Source organism: Sinohyriopsis cumingii, chromosome 12, assembly GCF_028554795.1.
Source record: "Sinohyriopsis cumingii isolate HCF-2022 chromosome 12, ASM2855479v2, whole genome shotgun sequence".
NCBI classification, from domain to species: Eukaryota; Metazoa; Mollusca; class Bivalvia; order Unionida; family Unionidae; genus Sinohyriopsis; species Sinohyriopsis cumingii.
In genome coordinates, this window is record NC_142972.1 from 51,643,675 (window position 1) to 51,656,868 (window position 13,194).

At 34.1% G+C, this 13,194-nt stretch overlaps 1 protein-coding gene across 5 annotated transcripts in view; it reads right to left on the bottom strand.

Annotated features, from left to right (window-relative positions):
• Positions 1-13,194, bottom strand: part of LOC149786436 (tyrosine-protein phosphatase 10D-like) — a 405,711-nt gene that overhangs the window by 42,165 nt on the left and 350,352 nt on the right. For all 5 annotated transcript variants that reach the window (XM_089976880.1, XM_089976878.1, XM_089976879.1 and 2 more), the window contains exons 19-22: positions 11,502-11,610; positions 6,530-6,625; positions 1,538-1,619; positions 405-495 (exon numbers count right to left, since the gene is read on the bottom strand). In XM_089976880.1, coding sequence (XP_089833006.1) covers positions 405-495; positions 1,538-1,619; positions 6,530-6,625; positions 11,502-11,610 — 378 coding nt within the window. The remainder of the gene's footprint in view (positions 1-404; positions 496-1,537; positions 1,620-6,529; positions 6,626-11,501; positions 11,611-13,194) is intronic.

Consider the following 13,194-nt stretch of genomic DNA (forward strand, 5'->3'; position numbering starts at 1 on the left):
TTTTTCTTCTTTTTTCGCTTCAACTGCAGAATCTCCATATAACAGACACCTGATATTATACAATATTTTAAAACCCTTTTCAAAATTTCTTTTAACCTCTGTCCATGGTATCTACTCAAACATGAAATCCCAAACCAAAACAAGCATATTTGGAGTAGTCAAGAATATACAGACTGGAAATGAGGACTGATGCCAAGGCAGTGTGGAATTAAGTGCCTTGAATATAGATATGCCTCAAATAACCAATCCATGTAGGTCTGAACAGGATTCAAATATGTTACCCACTGGCGGAAAGTCTTAGCTAACATCCTGATTTAAAGTTTTGGTTTTCATGCCTTCACTGAGACCCATGATTACTTGCATAAAATATATTATGCTTTACAGAACTTTAAACTGTTACTCACATGCTAAAATATTAACCCAGCGATTCTTTGACTTGTTTTCCCCTAACAGTGCTGCCTCTGTGGAATGTCTTGGGCTCAGCTTCTGAATATCCTGCATGAGAAAATATAAATAATAAACAGGGGTAGAAATGACAAATTATGCAATACGAATTTGAATACTACACAATGTCAATCAATTTACAAATTATTAATACCAAGGGATGAAGACAAGTCAAGAAACCATTTTTTCTTTTCATTATTTTTCTTCCTTTTCCAACCAAAACGTGTGTTTTACAAACAAATGCTTAAATAAAATGAGCAAAAGTAAATATGGAACCCATGAAAACTAAAATTTTTTCCTCTCTTAAAACATTTAGCTTGTAGAAGTTTGTGTCGGTTCAAACACCCTGGATTGCTTTAATTTAAGACCCAACTGAGAGTCAATGTTATTAGTAAACATCATTCTCTAAATTATTGCTCTTTTTAACTAATTTGCTAGATCCCTATAACAGTGTTTTGGTTAAAGAGATTCTATTGTATCAATAATTCTACATTTTGCAAAAAATAAATGAACATATAGACCCAGACCAAGACCAGGTCAAATAATGCATTAGAAGCATGTGGTATTTGCAATTACGTACACATAATGACAGAATACAATACTGTGAATCCTACTTTTTATGGGACACTAACTTTTATTGATTTTATGGTTGTGACAAACTATAAATTTAAAGTCTAAACAAGGACGGATCCTTCCATGTTTAAGCTATCTTTCCAAATCCATGATAGGAGGCAAGTTGCTGGAAGACAAGACATTTTGATTGGTTGAAGTCTAAAATTACTAACAGACAGTGGTGTAGTGCTCAATAAACAACTGAAAGAACGCAATAAAGAATGCATGTTACTCAGATGGGGTAGGTTGGGGGAAATGGTGAGTGCAAAAAAAGGAATGCTATTCCCACAGCACTATACCCCTCCTAACAGACCAAATGAACTGATCACAGAATCAGAATTTGGAAACATACTGACTGGCTGGTAGGATTTCATTACCCCATGCCAATGTATTAGTTGAATTATGCTAGTCTTCCCAACTTGAGGTTTAAACATTACAAAGATATAAAATTATTGTCAACATCATTTAAATTGCATCTTACCTCATATTCCTTTGCAAATCCCAGTTTGGAGTCTTTGTTCATCTCTTCTAAATGTTTTTCCAGCATTAAGAGCTTGAAAGGCCTATAACAAAGGACATTCAACAAGTGATAAACAAGGGCTACAGCGAACAAAATCTCCCCTGCAAACAGTATGATATACTCCACTTCACATGATTTGTAAAGATTTAAAAATAAAATGTAATCTGGAATCGTAATTATGACAATACTGATGCTGCTGATACTGGAATAGTGATGCCTTTGTCACGCAATTTTAACTGGACTGTGAATCAGACAGTGTTAAGAAGTAAATCTTAACTTAATTTAGTGTTAACAGAAATGCAGCCATATAGTTCACATATTTTTGATAAACAAATGGCAACATGATCAGTTCATGTATCTAGAATAAACAATTATTTCAGAGATCATATAAATGTTAGAAAAGATGGAATACTCTTGTGAGGGTGTGAATCATATGTTTTTTTTTAAAAAACATTTTGATAATTTTTTAAAGGTTTGCACTGTCATGAATATATTAGTATTAATTTCAACAGAATACATACGATTAATACATAATAGTATCTTAACTGTAATACAGTATGATAATGTGAAGACAACACAATGTCTTAGAGTTGTATGTTTTACATGTGCAGTGCCTATCATTAGAAACATTCATATGGTTCTCATTTGCATATGCTGAACATGATCTACCCAATCATCTACTTTATAAAAGGTACTTTCATCTGTATCCTGCCTAATGTAAGTTAAGATTTTAAATGGAATGGTTACTTATTATTTTAGTTAAGGTGAAGTGTTCTACAACTGAACTGTGGAAGGCAGAATGATTTTTGATACAGTCAATCTGCATAAAGTTGGTCAAATAGTATTTGATGACCCAGTGATATAGGTGTTATTGAATAAAAGTACTAGTATGTATTATATATTTATTATTAGTATATGTAATTGCATTTGCATGGGAAAATATGAAGGAGTTTTTCTGAGCAATACTGCACAACCTTAGGAGTGTGGTATTACTCAGAAAAAATGAGTTCCTATTTTTCCATATAAATGTAGTAGCCATTTTATTATACACTCAGTTTGCTTTTCTACCCAGGGCTGAATAACAAAAAGAATGCACTGCAAGAAACAAAGTAATTGGATTTATGCTGGATTTCCACTAAATACACAATTGTAGGTTCAACAATACACAGTAACAGTATTAATGAACACATAGCACAACCCAGTGACCTTTCATCTTGGTCGCATGTTCAGTCACTTGTTTTTAAAAAAATCTCATATTGGTCTATTCAAAATTGAAATTTCAAGTCATATTACAAATGAATGCACACTGAAACAATTTTTCCATTTGGTCTGGAATGGAGGAATTTTGTTTTTCTGTTGATCCAACTAAATACTGCTTTTCTATTTGTGATGAACTGGTTATATTAACTGAGTCGATTCTGTATGATGGACACATAACTGGAGGTATTGGCTTTGGTGCAGCTGCATATATGCCTCTGTTTTGTCAATGATTGTTTGGAATCATAAGGTGAAAGAAAAAAAAAAGGATATCTTTTGATTGAAATTCTATTAAAAAAAACGACGCAGGATTAAATATTGTTTACTGGGGAATATCAAATTCATTTTATTTCAAGTGCAGCAAGGAGAATGTGATTTCTGTTGGAAATGTAGTCAAAATTATGATAAAATTTCATAATGTGGGTCAATTTTGGGAATCCATGTAATTCTAATTAGCAGAAATAACTATAAAAGTACATTTTGCAGAAATTCAAAATGCAATAAGGTAAGTATATTTATTTACATTTTTATTACCAGCAAAAGATGACATACATTTATGTCTTGTCACCTGCATGCTCTTTGTTGGAGATACCTAAGATAGTGAACTGCATGACTTCCATCACTACCATAAACCCAAACATTGTCTCAAAAAAGTAAAATGTGGACAAATGCAAAGGTGCTGTGGTGTGACAGCCCACTTTGCCACCAGAAGACTTCTTCATTGTCTTGACTTACTGGCTCTGAGACTCTTGCTATTGTACCAAAACCCACATTCTTCAGTTGCCTTTTTGGTGAATGAGTATGGGTGAATTTAGTGTTTGGACTGACTTGTAAAATGGTAAATCTCTTAAGACTGGACAGCTCTAGGCTCTAATATGCCTTTCTATGCTATTTTTTAGACCCTTGAGAGCATGGGTCATCACCTGAACCATTCGATTTGTAAATAGTTCTGAACATTTGTCCTAAATAACTATTTAAATGATCAGAATGACTTGTAATGTTATTCCCATGTATATTATTAAAAATCTTTCAATGCAAAATTTAAAATGAATTCATGACACATGAATGTTACGCAGTTCATATGTTTACAAATGGTGGACACACGGTTATATAAAATGGATGAGTGTAGACTGAACTGTACAGTTGTTTTAATCCTGTAAACAAAAGAATGATTAGCTCCAAATTTATTTTCTAGATTAACTCTTTGAGCCATTTAAGTGACAGTTATGCATAAAAAAAGTTTACTTTGGTATTGAGTATCTTAACTGGATTTGTCACGAAAGGTGTGGAAAAGGTGTCATCATGCTGTACAGGGTTAATTTTATATGCCTATGGACAAAGATATCAAACTATATCTGACATACTGGCATAAAATAATGACTCGCATTTGTGCTAGGACAACATGACTGCTTTTTCCCATCATTCACCAAATAAAATACCTCTACCCTCTCCCCTAATGGCAGTAACCATCTCCCTTTTGAATTCAGCATATTGTCAACTTTGAGTTACACTGAAAGAGTGACTGAGTACAGTGAATACAAGCAAAATAAAAAATGTTTACATAATGATTCCTATGATATGCGTTTATTTAAATAATGTCTTCCTCAGACAGGTTTAGACGATCTACATACAAGGAGTTGTCACTCAGTTTTCATCAGTGACCACTTAACACAATGAAAATCATTACTGGTTAGGAAACATCTGTCTACCCAGTCAAACCTGTCACAATGATCACCATTTACACAGTGGTCACCTCATCACAATGGCCATTCTAATCTCCTCCCCAAACAAATTTCCATTATAAAAATCATGTACATAATGGTCATCTGCTGTCTGAAGTCAGTGGCATGGTGTTTCCTAATTAAATACTGTTTTTTCCATGCTTTAATTGGTTACTGGAGCATATCAAAAGTGACTTCTCTATGTATTTATACTATACTTCTGTTTAATGTGGAAAGCATTGTTTATGTAAAGGAATACCATTTGAATCAATGTGCAAACATTTCTTATCTTGCTTGTACTCACCATACTCCATCATATTGTCAATGTAACTGAAAAGTGCCAATATTTCACATTTTAAAGTGAGGTGGATCGTATTATTAGTCAGAGAAGGTCAAGCAATTTGTTAGGTAGAGTGTGAGAAGTGTGTTCTTCTTTGTTTTGGATTTTTAACGTCATATCAATAAAATGTCTGCAGTGTGGCAGTTTATAGTGATGACTAGCACTGGGACATCATGCTGGAGACATGTAGCATTGCGTCCCACCCAGTCACATTATCCTGACACCAGGCTGACCAGTCCTTACACAAACCTCTTAATGATGATTGCCAAGAAAGGCAGCTGCTAGTACCATTTTTATGACTCGGCTGGGGTTTGAACTTGTGACCTCTCGCATCCAAGGTGGAAGATCTAACCACTTAGGTCACTTGAGTGGTCCAAGATGGTGAGAAATTCAGCCATAGAAGAAATGATGGTCACATCTGGTGAAATTGTGGCAGATTTTGTTTAAAAAACTAATCTTTTAATATTTGATGAAAAAAGTTAATCCATGAACAAAGAGAGACATTCATCCCATTTCGTTTGGGTCAGGTGTAGATAACAATCGTCACACTGAACTTAATTTCATTCCCTATTCATTGCAGGTCTTTCAGATAAGCTGAATCCTTTGTTATCTGAAAGCCAAGCAACTGGTTAATCACTCAGAGAATCTAGCAGGTAAGTTTGGACAACACTAATGACGCTTGGATTAGCTTCAAACCCCCTACTGAAGACGCTTGGATTAGCTTCAAACCCCCTACTGAACTATTGAGAGCAGCAAATACTGCATATAATTAAGCCTTTATTTTGCCATCGAATGGATTTTAATGACAGAAACTTTAGGACTCACGGTACTAATTCCACTCCAATGGTAAACATATGGAAACACTGTCATATTCAAAATTCAATAATTTAAAATTTATGGGTGCTGATAATGACACCTATAATTTTTCGTGCACATCTAACCTTGGTGCAAGCTTATGTGTGGAGAACACCATATGACCCGCGGCAATTTGTTTACATACATGTGCATGAAACACGTGTTATTGATTCTGCACCAAATGAATCAGGTGCTACTTTCAGTATTGAGTACTCCTGAGTCAAGCCTGTAAAAATGCTAAAATTGCATCAGTAGAAATTTGTCAATATTTTTTTTACATTACATATAGGACAAGCTTTCAAAAGATATTTTTCCTAAAATTTTAATTTTCATTATTAACCAATTATGGACCACCAAACCTGTAAATACTCTATCATTTCTTCACCCATTTCTAGACTGGTTCACAGTTCTTCCGTATAATTAGTACCGTGTGTCCTTTATGGGTTTCTTAATGTGGATGTGATTATGCAATTCTTTGCACAATGTGCATGTGAATAGCATTGGTATGTTTTTATAAAAACATTCTGACTTGAATTTCCAATCATTTTTCATAAATTTTATGAAAAGATAGCTTTTTATCAATTGGACAACCTCGGTTTTTGGGGTCACACACACCGACTCCCCTTGGGACCTCAAAATACACTGTCTGGGAATATGGCTGGTATGACACTTTCTCTTTCCACATGATTATCAAGAGGTCATCTTGTGTATTTGTGTGTGTGTGTACAAGAAACAACAGTGGAAGAATGAGAGAGACAGTAGAGAGGTTTAGTTGCATACCTTTTCCTTAAAATATGTTCAATATCTCCAGAAACGTGGTTAAAAGCAACAGAATCTTGTTGGTCACTAGAATGTTTTCTCAGTGTGGCAAGAATCCTGTAAGGAATATTTACTTCAGTCACATAGGCTCTTTACTTGTCTACACTTTGTCAATCAAAATCTTTCTACATCTACATTATTTTTACACCATATTTCTATTCTCACTCTGTTTTTAACCAAATAAATGTCATCTGCTGTATGAAGGCACTATAAGTAAGTCCTATACTTCATATGCACAATAGACTCTGAAAAAACCCAACAAATATCTGTAACCAATCAAATTTCAGCAGCATTAATAAGTACTATTTTGCATGGAAGAAATGTTCAAAAGTCATTAGCATTACACTGCAAGATAAAGTCCTAACTTTTTATTTATAAAAATGTATCACTCTTTGGAAATATATGCTTAACTAATTAACTTTTCTCATGAAGCTACTTTGAATTCTTCTAAAAAACAGTCCATTATCATAATATTTGAATGATGAACTTTCTCTAAGGAAAAACCAGTCATCTCTGCATAATGTGTCTCTGTATCATGTGGTACCTGACATAATGTAATAACTGATACAATTTACTTTTTCAACTGCTGATTAATTTATTATACGTGATGTTAGTTCTTGTATTATTATAATTCATTATAATGGAATTACACATAAAACAAAGCTTATCATAACAAATTTGCACAAGACATTCATAATCAGGGCTGTTCCAGTAGAACATAACTGGGAACCACAAGGGTACTAATATTAGTATCCTTACTCGTACCTCGTGGACAGGGTACTAACATGAGCTTATACGTGTTAATGGAGCAAGCCGGGTGTGATTCACACGAGGCGCTCTTTTAGCCTAATAATAACACTTTAAACATATTCCTTGCATATAATCCAATAAATTGAGTAGTCCTCTTATTTAATACCGGAAGTATCAAAAATGATTGTAGAAATAGTTGTAAAATCTCGTTTACCTTTTTTAGCCAATATCTTCATTTAGATCATCCGCCATATTATTTGAAATAATGATTACTTCCGTTCTCAGCCTCATTTGTTTGTGTGCCATATAAGGAAATTGATGCCTTAATTGGAAATGTACCAAAATCGTAGTAAAAATGTTGCACTGTTTGGGTCAGAAATTCTGCGCATTAAAAGTAAATATGGTAACTTTGAAATTCCACCAAGAAGCGATTATTCGCCACTTTACTGATAATAATATAGTGTAGAATATCCAAAATATGGTCTGGCAAGCCTTACGTAGAAAAGGGGTCATGGCGAGAGTCTCGCGTTATCTGTCATGGCGGACAGGATAAGGTTAGAGTAACTATGCCAATTTATTTTATCATGTAAGGGCTTAATAAATTCAAAATAAGCCAAACTTCTTTAACAACATGATTATACTTATGTAGTTGATTTCTACACTGTTTGTTTTTCTGACTTTAGTGATGATTTTTTTTTGCTCCATTACATGATATGGGATCGGTTCATAGCCTCAACCACAACAAATCAAGTTGAGGCTACGACATCGTAGCTAGGAACCACAGAAGACATTTTTAATGTGAGGTACTCACCTACAGATGCAATTAAGAATTTTCTTTTCATTTTAATATGAACTCTGTGCAATCAAAGTACCCTGACATATGTTTTTTAAAAACTGCCTTCCCTGGGTACTATGTATGTTTAAATGGAACGGCCCTTCCACAGCCATGTTTATACATCAGTAAGGGTGGCCCTGTAACATTGTACACTTTTATGGCTCCTATAAAATGGGTTATAAAGGGAGATCACTTTAGCTCATTAACTAGCAGCTGCCACTAACACAGTCATTGTCCTCTGTTACTAACAGAATGGAGTACAAGGAATTGGGCATAATTTTAATGAGTTATATGTCAAACACGCGCAATCACTCAGTAAAATATGGTCAAAATGTTTCTTAACAATGACAGAATATAAGATCTTGCCAACAAAAAGCTTCACAGCTAACTGAAATTCAAAAAAGTAAATTAAATCTGGTCTTCATCAAAATGATTAAAGACCCTGTCAAGATTTTTTTTATAAGATCTTTTTGGAATCAAAGATAAAATTAGAATGCTAAATTGTTCATGAGCCAATGGGATGAAAAAGTATCAAAAGCTGACCAACAACAAATTTATCCATGCTCTTTTTGAGATGAAGTCACAGCAATGTGAACATTTATGTGTATACACAAAGACACTGATAGATGGAGGCAGCTGGGGACAAATACTGGCACTTGTGGTAATACTAATATGACTTTCTATCAAATTAGAATTTTATAAATCCATAATAGTGGCATACAATGGGTTTAATCTCATTTGTAAGGTACCAACATTAGTGTTGAAACTGGAATTTTTTAAAATGATTTTCAGATTCTATTTGAATGATTGATGGTTAATTAATGATCAAATTATTTGTTCATATGTCCTGTATATCTTACAAAACTGGCTAACTTTCAAATAGTCTCAAGTCCAAACAGCAGGAAAGACATAAAACTGAATTCTGACCAAAATCAATCATGGAAAATGTATTTATTTAACTGGTTGTGTCAGAAAAAGTGACAACTGTTCAAGCAAATATATGACAAATGTTTGACCATATCAATTAATTTGAACAGCCATAACCAGTATCCTTGGGGTTTATGGTCCCATTTCAGTCAAAGACATATATTCAAGAATTCAAGTATCAAAGAGAACTTACTTCACGTATCAAAGAGAACATACTTCAAGTATCAACAAAAAAATTATTCAAGTATTAATGAAAACATAATTACAATATCAAAGAGAGCATACTTCAAATATCAAAGAGAACATACTTTGATAATTACCAGAGAGAACATAATTCAAGCATCAAAGAAAACATACTCCAAGTATCAAAGAAAGCATACTTCACATATCAAAGAAAGCATACTTCACATATCAAAGAAAGCATACTTCACATATCAAAGAAAGCATACTTCACATATCAAAGAAGTGAGATTCAGTCTTATTGCAGGAAAAAAGGGGCAAGAACACTAAACAACTGAGAGACTACATGCATTCACAATATCAGATATGAAAGACTGGAAGAATGAAATAAGCCTAAAAAAGCCAGGGGTATGGCAGCTGCCTATACCCACAGTAGGGGTGAGGACCTGGTGCAGGGCCAAGGACTGTGAAGTGCCCTGGCTGAAAATTAATCTTAGCAATTCTAAAGTCCAAATTCCAGCTTCCCAGAGATTTATTTGACATTCCTATCACCCTCTCCACAATATATAAGATCCCTGCAAAAATGCATAAAACCGACCTGCCACATCAACTTTTTTAATGCACTGACTGAGACTGCACAGCAGTGTCTTTGAGTCACCTCCCTGTTAATTGTAACTTTTCTTTCTAACAAATCCCATCAAAACTTAATTTTAACATTCTGTTTCTTTCAAATCAAACATCACTCTACCTGTTAAGAAGTTATCCCTCTCAAATCATAATCTTAATTAATTTGCAATTGAGTCACAAAGCATTCTTTTCGCACCAGTTCTGCAAACATTATACTTTGTGATAACTGTAACAGTGTATTCTATTAGCTGGATAATGGATCACTATCAAAAGAAGAACTTCCATAATTATGGAGTTCTTAAACCAATGAAAAAGTGTGTTACATTTTCCTGGCAAATTTAGCTGACACGGGTAAATTATGATGGTACTCTTTATGTTCTATATACATACCCTCCATCCCAAACATTGTCTCAAAATTAACACAAATCTCAGAAGCTGTCTATTTGGCATGGAAAAAGTTAAAGTCTTTCATGTCTGTATTCTGCTATACCAATCTGAAGTCAACTTCAGCAATAATTCTAACAAAGAGCTTATGGGCAATGTAATTGGTCAACATTGGATCTTCTAATCATGATCATATGTACCAAGTTTCACAATTATTCATCAAAATATGTGTGACCTACTGCATTACGAATACACGTCATTAAGATGATCTTAATATGTATAAAGTTTCATGGAATTCCAATGAAAACAGAGATTAACTGATATTTACTAGATTCTGTCATACACTGCATCTGACTTCAAGTAGAAAACATAAAAACAAACCCTTTTAAAAACTGTAGAAGCACAGTGATTTGTGTAATTGTGACTCTTTTGATGATCAAAGTTTCCAAGTTTAATGGTTGTTCACCAAAAATTATAGAACTAGTGAAATTGTATGTGAATACAGGGTCAGTATATTCATTTCATACTAACTACTAAATCATCCTGCATTTACTCATCCATTACATATCTTTCACTATATGAAGTGAACATACAATGGAATTTTCTAGACTGGGTCTCTGTTTCGTAAGGATTTTATCATAAGATAAATTTTAACAACTATAATCAAAATGATGGATAATGCACATATGCAATCTGGAGGAGTGTGTGTGTGTGTGATTTGGATTTTTAACGTAACTTTAACAATTTTTCAGTCATATCACTACAATGTCTGAAGTATGACTGTTTATAGTAACGTCTAGTACTGGGGCATCATGCTGCAGACATGTAGCACAATGTCCCACCCAGTCCCATTATCCTGACACAAGGCCGACCAGTACTAACACTAACTCTTAATGCTGAGCGCCAAGCAAGGCAGCTGTTAGTACCATTTCTGTAAGTCTTTGGTATGACTTGGCCAGGGATTGAACCCACGACCTCCTGCATCCGAGGCTGTCGCTCCAACCACTAGGCCACTGGAATGGTGCAGTCTGGAAGAGTAATGAGCCAGTGAATTCCACTGACAGTATGAGAATGCAGAACAAAAGGACACAGCTGGACAAGTTTGATTCTCAGTTGGATACTATGTGAGACATAGTTTAACAATTTACCACAAATTACTAAGGTGTTACATGATCTGAAGTAATATTTACCTCTTTCCATTTGCTGAATGTAGATGGGACAATTACTTACCGAGTGTGATATCCTTTCCTGTATAGTATTACACCACCGACAGCAGCTACAATGGCAAACAACACCAGTACGACTACTACTGCAATCACAGCAGCATTGGATGTAGGTTCTGAAACAATAAAATGGAAACTAAAACTTTAACCAAATGGTACTGCAAACGTATGATCCAAACGCTAAAAACTCATAAGAGTTATCTGAGCAAGAAAAAGTAGGCCTCCGTGACCCCAATTTAAAGTATGAAGATATGAGTTATCATATGAGGAATGAAGCCTATATGTAAAAAAACACATACATATGATAATCAGCTCCCGGTAACCTGCTTTTGGTGTGCTATCCATTCCTGGGAAGCATTAATGCAACAATAACTGATACACTGACCAACAACATTCTGTAAATTTGTGATACACTACATTACTCAGTTCATCCCTCTGTCTATCCATCCAAACTCATATCTCCTAAACCACTACGTAGATATTCATCAACTCTGTATATACACTGCACATAATATAACCATTGTTAAAAGGGGTATAGGTTTTTAATCCATCCCGTGGATGGGTTAAAGATACAATTTTAAAAATGTTGCATTTACAATGATATTTTGAAATATATTTTACTAACTTAAAACATGATGTCATAGTACAAGACACACGATACATGTAATGCATTTGAAATAGTGACCCCAGTTTCACAGTCAGGTGCATATGTATCAAGGTCTTTGGGAAGAAGGTTTAATATAAGTGTGAATGTTTCCCATAGTAATCGAGGGAAGTACAACTCAAGTGATGACACCGTAAAGAATTATATTTTGTCTTGCTGCATTTTGGGCAGGACTGCAACAATAACTTAAACTTAAGGAAAAAAAACCATCTTGCTCCATGAGTGGTAAGATTAGTGAATACCAACCATCTGCCTTGTGATAAGTATAGTGAATATTCTGGTTCCTGAGAAAGTAAAAATTCTGCAGCTAAAAGGCAAAGATTGTCAGCAGACTAAGTGGTCCTTAAAATCTGTACCAAATGTTATATTCCTTTAATTTAAACCAATCATATCAGTTTTAATGAAATATCAGATAAAAAGAAGTTCATAATAATTAGTGTCTGCTTTATCAAGGTTACACAAGCAAACTGTTGTGAAATGTAAAAAATTAATGGTTAAATATTTGTCATATTTGTTAAAGTCCTATATTTTCACACGTGAAAAATATATAACTATATTTTGTTATGTGCATATTCTAGATTTCCTATCATGGCATAAAGATGATGGTGGGTGCCTACAGAATTTGTACCTGCAGCAAGAAAAATGTGCATTTTGTGAACTTGAGCAATAAATAGAAATTGCATTACCTTTCTGACATGGTTATATGTTTTCTCAAAGTTATCTGACTCAACACTATTTGCTTATCTATGAAGATTTTTCCATTAAACTTCAACAACAATGTAAAATGTCCAGTGTGCTGCACTGTTCAACCAAACTTGTTTTTGTTTTTAATCAGACAGCCAGGTAAAACTGTTTACCAGATATACAAAATTTAATTTATTACAACATATTAGGCTTTTCCAAACCTATGGTTCTATCAAATTGCTGATGTTTATTGTATGTTCAAAGGTTATGAAAGGGTGGTGGGAGGGAGCTGTGTGCTGAAAGCAAGTTTTATCATAAAAGCTTTGATTCAGAAGCCTGATTAGTATATAAT